At 34.4% G+C, this 7464-nt stretch overlaps 1 protein-coding gene across 1 annotated transcript; it reads left to right on the top strand.

Annotated features, from left to right (window-relative positions):
* The first annotated feature begins 1676 nt into the window (after positions 1-1676).
* LOC132033539 (amino acid permease 6-like) lies at positions 1677-7158 on the top strand. The gene is made up of 7 exons (XM_059423539.1): positions 1677-2114; positions 2318-2551; positions 2774-2867; positions 3042-3256; positions 3751-3896; positions 6323-6550; positions 6643-7158. The coding sequence occupies exons 1-7, from the start codon at positions 2012-2014 to the stop codon at positions 7066-7068; spliced, it is 1446 nt and encodes a 481-aa protein (XP_059279522.1). The 5' UTR covers positions 1677-2011; the 3' UTR covers positions 7069-7158.
* The last annotated feature ends 306 nt before the right edge of the window (positions 7159-7464 follow it).

Genomic DNA, 7464 nt, shown 5'->3' on the forward strand with positions numbered 1-7464 from the left:
TTCTTCAAAACGTGTTTAATATTCCTTTTTAGTGCTAATTTAAGATAAGTTGGAACAAGCCACTAAAAAAAAATGAAATTTCCGAAAAGGTTTCATCTTTATCTTGGTGCATGCACCAAAAACTACCTTTTTTCAAAGAAAAAGATAGTCCATCTTGGAAGGCCAATATTTTTTCCCGCCACAATTAGCGCATAGAAATTTTAGCTAAAGAAAAAACAATTTCTCCAGATTCTAGTGCTCCATAACAAAGAAGAATTTTCCCCATCTTCACCCCAATTGACACTCACTGACATTGATGGCAGTAAATTAAAGGTAGTCATGTCATAAATAATCTATCTATGAAAAGGATTAGAGGTTTAGAGTAGAGATATGCCGATTACTTTAGTATAGCAACACAAGAAAATGTTTAGCTACATCTAGCAGCAGCTATAAATATAATTAGTGATGAAAACATGAATTTATATAAGGAGATTATCAGTGGCGAAACTATGATCCCTTCACCAAAGGTTGATAGGCCCCAGTGGCGGATCCAGGATTTTCAATCAGGATGTTTGAAAAAACAAATGAACCAATTTTTGCATTTGTTCAGGGTGTTCAAAAGTCAATATATGTACATGAACACATAAAATTGACCCTAAATATACACTGTAATTTTTTGCCGAGAGTGTTCGGGTGAACACCCCGGGCCTTGACTGCATCCGCCCCTGATAGGCCCCCCTCTATAGTAAGTAATATTAGTAATCTAAAGATAAGGAGTTACTTGAACAGGCAGAGTCAGGATTTTTAAGTTTATGGTTCTAGCTAGACCACAATTAATTCTTTAAGCCACTGATCAGTTCTGCCAAACCTCTAGCTAGCATTATGGCTGCTCCACTGCTTACCTGCTATAACAAATTACAATGCAAATAGTTTTATACCGTCAGTATGTAAGTTAAATTTGTCTTCAATGTCTTTCATAAAAGAAAGGGATATATAATACATTGATCATCTCGAATATAAAAAAGTGGTAGAATTAGAGTTGTTGGTGAGGTTTTAGGAGGGAAATTTACCATGTCACGTAACCTATACTATGATGCCTTTAAGGAACTAACAGGGAAGGAGATCGATGTCTTCCTCTAGTCATGGGAATTTGAAATTTGTAAAGAGACCGACCAAATTCATCAAAGAATACAAAATGACTGAAAAAGTAAGATAGAGACAGGAGAGTCAACTAAGGATCTCTCCTCCCTCTTTCTTAATTTCTTACTCCATCCGTTCACTTTTACGTGTCCACTTTGGACTTTTCACCCTATTTAAGGAATAATAAATGAAGTGCATAATTTACTAATGTATCCATGTTAATTGATGCATATTTTTATTGAATTTGAAAAATAATTTAAAGTGAGTAATTAATTTTATGAGAAAAATAGAAAAAAAAATTATTTTTTCTTGATATGCTAAAAGTGACAAGTAAAAATAAAAATTTATTTTTAGAATATTGATCAAGTAAAAGTGAGCAGAGGAGTATTTTGCAAAAAATGTTTGTTCAAAGTTTTCAATGGATGGAACAGCACAAATGTTTCATTTTCAATGGTTAGGACTAAATACAAAAAGCATATTGTGGGGACCCTTTTTCTTATTGGAGGGGGGTGGGGGTCTTAGTAATGATATATAAGCACATTCGAGGGTGCAAAATAAACACCATCATTTCCTTGGCCTAAAATCCATATAATTACACTCAAATTCCTACTATAGTATTTTAGGTAAAGATATCACAATATCTTTAAGTAGTATAGTTTTTCTAATTCTTCCACTACTCTTGGCTCCAAAAACTTTTGGCCCTTTGACCTGATTTCTTTTTTTTTTTTTTTTTTTTAAAAAGTCACTTATTGCCCTTGTCTTGATACTTGATTGTCCCTCTCTTCTCTTCTCTTCTCTTATATATTCCATCTTCCTTAACCATTTGTACAACTTAACTCCTAACATCTCACAAAATAACAGAGACACACACTTGGGAAGACACTGAGAGAATATGGCACCTGAATTTCAGAAGAGCACCATGTACGTCTCAAATGAACTCGAAAGTGGAGACGTTCAGAAAAACTTCGATGATGATGGACGCGAAAAAAGAACTGGTAAACATATTACAAAAACATAATTTCCTTAGTGTTGTTTTCAGAATCAGTAGGACGGGTTCTCTGAGTCCAACTAAAACATGTCACTTCTAGTTTCAAATTATTCATAACGTATACATAAACTAATTCATACTTAATATATTTTGAACCCATTGGCTATAGATTCTGAATTCGCCTTTGACTGTTATCTTTCTTATTTGCAGGGACGTTGTTGACTGCGAGTGCGCATATTATTACTGCTGTGATTGGTTCTGGAGTACTTTCTCTAGCATGGGCTATAGCTCAGTTAGGATGGGTGGCTGGCCCTGCTGTTCTCTTTGCTTTTTCTTTCATCACTTACTACACTTCTACACTTCTTGCCGACTGCTATCGTTCTCCGGGCCCTGTTTCCGGAAAGAGAAACTATACTTACATGGACGTTGTCCGTTCTCACTTAGGTACTGTCATAATAATAATTATGACACTGTCAATAGATAAAAGTTAAATTCTCGCGAAAACATCAACATATTAAATTTTCTGGTTTTTGCTCTGTTTGCGTAATTTCCAAGATGGGTTTTTTTAAAGATAAAATCACTTAGAATAAGGACTGAAATTACGCTAGAGATCACTTGGGTATTAATGGGCGTTTGACATTTCCTTTTTCTTTATGGTAAAAACAGGAGGTTTTAAGGTGACACTGTGTGGAATTGCACAATATGCTAACCTGGTTGGAGTTACCATTGGATATACTATTACAGCATCTATCAGTATGGTGTAAGTATAAATGTCTTTATTTTTAAAGAAAACATTGCGACCTTTCTGTCAATACTTTGACTAATCTGATCTTATGACAATGTCATAACTACTGTATTAAATAATGATATTGTCATAGTCTTATTTTCTTGTGTTGTTAATTAATACTAATAATGATTTTGTGTCAATTTTCAGGGCTGTAAAGAGGTCAAATTGTTTCCACAAAAATGGCCATGAAGCTAGCTGCTCAATTGATAGCTATCCATATATGATTATATTTGCAGTAATTCAAATAATTCTTAGCCAAATACCAAACTTCCACAAGCTTTCATGGCTATCCATTCTTGCTGCCGTCATGTCTTTTGCTTACGCATCTATCGGTCTTGGACTCTCCATAGCCAAAGCGGCAGGTACAGACTCTCTCGCCTACAAGATTAAATATTTTACAATATTATACTATTACAAAGTACCAAATCTTGATTTATGTGGTGTATTTTGACTGTCCATGAAGTTTAAGGAAGAAAGATTTCAAGCTTGTGATTCAAAACAAATCATTTATATTTAATTGTGTGTTTATTAATTATCTCTCATTAAAGGTTTAATGAAAAACTTAAAGTTAAATTCTTCCAAATTATAGAGAGATAATATTTCTTCCGGACAAATTTAAAAGAAGACGCATCACATAATTCGGAACAAAAAAGAAAAAAATATAAGTATCATTTTTTATCAGGTTAGTAATTAATATTCATCATATGATTCATTTATGATTATCTATACAAATTAATGGTATATATTCTTTCAGAGTGTGCGAACTTAAACTCTTGAGAGTAGTTGCCTGGATCTTTGTACTTTGTGGTCCATAAAAAGAATTGTCCACAATTATACATATGTGTTTTATGTGTAGGTGTAGGGCATCATGTGAAGACAGGCCTAACAGGGGTCGTAGTTGGGGTGGATGTATCTGGAACAGAAAAATTATGGAAAAGCTTCCAAGCCATTGGAGATATTGCTTTTGCTTATGCTTATTCCACAGTTCTCATTGAAATACAGGCAAGCACCTTGATGATATATCTTTTAATATTTTATTACGCCTATTTGATCTTTATTGTTTGCATGTGAAGTTGCATGAATTATGTGTAGCAAATGCACATGCCCCCTACGCACGCTTCAACCCCTAGTGTCATGCTCATGGCTGAAAGCAAAAGTAGCCGTCCCGTAAACGAATCTAGAACTAAATTCACTGAACTCAAAATGAGTACTTTTTTTTCTTTCCCAGCAAATGAGTACTATATGATATAGTATAAGTATTTGTATACGTACCACTCTTTTAGATGTATACATATAAATATATATATATAGATGGAGAAAAAGATAATGAGTTCAGTTGAACTGACAAGGTGCAAAACTCGATTTAATTTGCCTCTGACTGACTTTTTTATTTAAAAATACATCAGAAACTTGAAAAATGCGCTTATATCCATTAAATATGTGTTTCAGTTTATGTGACACATTTCTTTATTAATATATTTCAAAAAGAGTTATACATTTCTAAATCTAGATACAATTAACTTTACACTTCTCGCTTTGTCTTTAATAAGTTTCAAAAGTTCTGTAATCAAGCAAAAATATCACAACTTTTAAAAATTTTTAAATTCCGTGTAAATTAAAATTATATTACATGAATTGGAACGAAGAGTGTATACATGAATTGGAACGAAGAGTGTATTCTTTTGTCATACAATTTTGTACAAATTGTTGACTCCCCAATGACCTGCTATACCCCACCTATTAATTTTCACCCAAAAAAAAATCTGAGGAGCTCAGTTGAAATGTGTGCCCGACTAATTAACGAAGCGTTGCATGAGTTATCTATCTTTAGATATACTCGTGTATACGGTATACTTCGACAAATCTCTTTTATACTAGCGTTCAGTAATCAGTGTGCAGACAGTAGACAGTAGTCAGCCACATGTTCGGTTTTGTAGCATTAGGAATTAGGATTGGTCCATATTTTACTATCAATATATATATACATATATAGTGTTAAGATTTCACAAATATCAAGATACTAAAGTATTCCCTCCGTCCGCTAATGTCATGTCACCTTAATAAAAATAAATTACTTTTTTTCTTCGATTAGAAAGACGACAATAATAATCCTTTCGATATCAAAAATCCAACAATATCAAGTTACTATGTGCCTTATCCAATCATCATTTAGATGTTATTTTAACTTGTCATTTTTTGTCTACGGGTAGAGTTGGAAAAACTAGCTAATTTATGTCTTGATTTTTTTAATGTGATACTTATTATGAGATAAATTTTTTTGACTAAGGCGACATTTATTATGAGACGGAGGAAGTGTCTTATGGCGGTCTGCTTCATTTGAAAATTGTCTTTCAATAACGTTAAAAACCATTCATTCTTCATCTTTTTCTCTTTAACTGAGAACCACAGCAAAAACTGACGAGCGTTGTTTTTTTCTTAAAGATTTACATTAGACTAGTGGACCACAGAATATGTAGTTTTTATTTCTTTCTTCAGAATATGATGTTTAAAGGCAGAATAGTAGTATATTATTCCACATGGACCATGACTTTGGGTCGCAGATTCTTTAGGCCTTTTCACAAAAAGAAAGTGAAAGCCCACTATCACGCTTCTTAATTCTTATTCGTTCCATAACAACCATCCCTTTTTTGTGCAATTATCCGATTATGTCAATTTTTTAGTATTGTGACATCTTTTATTGTTTGTCATAGGATGTAATTAGAGCAAGAATTTATTTCAGTGGTCACTTTCTCTCACTTCATGATAATCAAAAAACCACAAACACCTTTACAACTTGTTTGGAATTTTTCCCAAATCAAACAATCTTGTGGTCAGACTTGACAGAATGACTAAGATTTTTTAGATAAATGGCTAACAGAATTTCCTTATAATGAAAGATTTACTAGATCGGCAGAGCCAGTAACTTAGACCAAATGTACATATAATAAACTTTAAAATCCATAAACTTCAAATTTGGATCCACCTCTAGATTGTCTCAGGCATTTGACACTCACTGTACCAGAGGACACAATTTTGAAATACCAATCAGCGAACGAACAGGGAGACAGTGAGAATTGAACACACACTTAAGGACAGACACCTAAGCATAGGTAGCGAGAGCAATGAGTTGTCATAGATTTTTCGCACTCACTAGTCACTATACCAAAGGGACACAGTTTTAATATAGTTACGATTGGGTATAGGTTAAATTGTTCGAACTCACCAAAGATGTTGTCACACCAGTGTCGAATAATTCAAAGAATGGACTATTTTTGGAAGATCGGGCTCGCAACCAATAGCATTTTTTGAAGATTCCAAGCAACATAGAATATAGGCCCAACATGTCGCAAATTTTTCACAATATTTAGATAGGTGATAATGCAGTCATATTTAGACATATTATTGATTAATCAGCTCCTTAATTGCAGGACACGCTGAGATCATCACCTCCTGAAAGCAAGGTAATGAAGAGAGCATCACTAGCCGGAGTTTCCACGACAACCTTATTCTATATACTATGTGGTACCATTGGCTATGCAGCCTTTGGAAACGATGCTCCAGGAAACTTCCTCACTGGCTTTGGATTCTACGAACCCTTTTGGCTAATTGACTTTGCAAATGTCTGCATTGCCATCCACCTTATCGGAGCTTACCAGGTGAAACTTCTATAACCCATTCTCATAAACCTGTTCCTGTACTTACATACAACATAATAATCTAACAATATAAATGTATCATTCTTGCTTAGGTTTTCTGCCAACCTTTATATGGATTCGTGGAGGCTCGTGCCAATCAGCGATGGCCAGACAGCAAATTCATCACCTCTGAACACAATGTGCGAGTTCCATGCTGTGGCACTTTCAACTTCAACCTGTTCAGGTTGGTGTGGAGAACAGCATATGTTGTACTGACAGCTGTCATTGCCATGATATTCCCGTTCTTCAACGACTTCTTGGGTTTGATCGGGGCAGGATCATTCTATCCATTAACCGTTTACTTCCCAATAGAGATGCACATTGCCCAGAGAAAGATTCCAAAGTATTCTTTCACATGGGTATGGCTAAAAATACTGAGCTGGACTTGCCTGATCGTATCACTTGTTGCAGCTGCTGGATCTATCCAGGGTCTTGCCACTGATGTCAAGCATTACAAGCCTTTCTCAAGTCAACAATAAGTATTCAGAATTGTTCAAATTAAATATGTAATGTTTTCAATAAGAAGTGTAATCCAAGCTGATTGGCTGTATGTTATTCTTGCAAATTTTCAACAGTACGCTTTTCTTACAAACTCTACTTCTAGCACAAAATCTACCTGCAACCTGACTTTCGACTCATTTCTCGTAACTATAGAAAATGATCTAGGTCATCCAATCACTTAAAAGAGCAGACTTCATCTACATCTACTGCTCTGCTTGAATCTCAATATGACTTTATCAGTGACTAACAAATCAAAAGACATATTTGTTGATCAAGGCAGGCTAAATGAAACTAAGAAAAAAGCAGTCTAAAAACCAACTTTTACTCCTAGATAAGTGCGGAAAGACATCAGACCAAAACTAATTCTGGGCAAA

This window comes from Lycium ferocissimum, chromosome 10 (assembly GCF_029784015.1).
Source record: "Lycium ferocissimum isolate CSIRO_LF1 chromosome 10, AGI_CSIRO_Lferr_CH_V1, whole genome shotgun sequence".
Lineage (NCBI taxonomy): Eukaryota > Viridiplantae > Streptophyta > Magnoliopsida > Solanales > Solanaceae > Lycium > Lycium ferocissimum.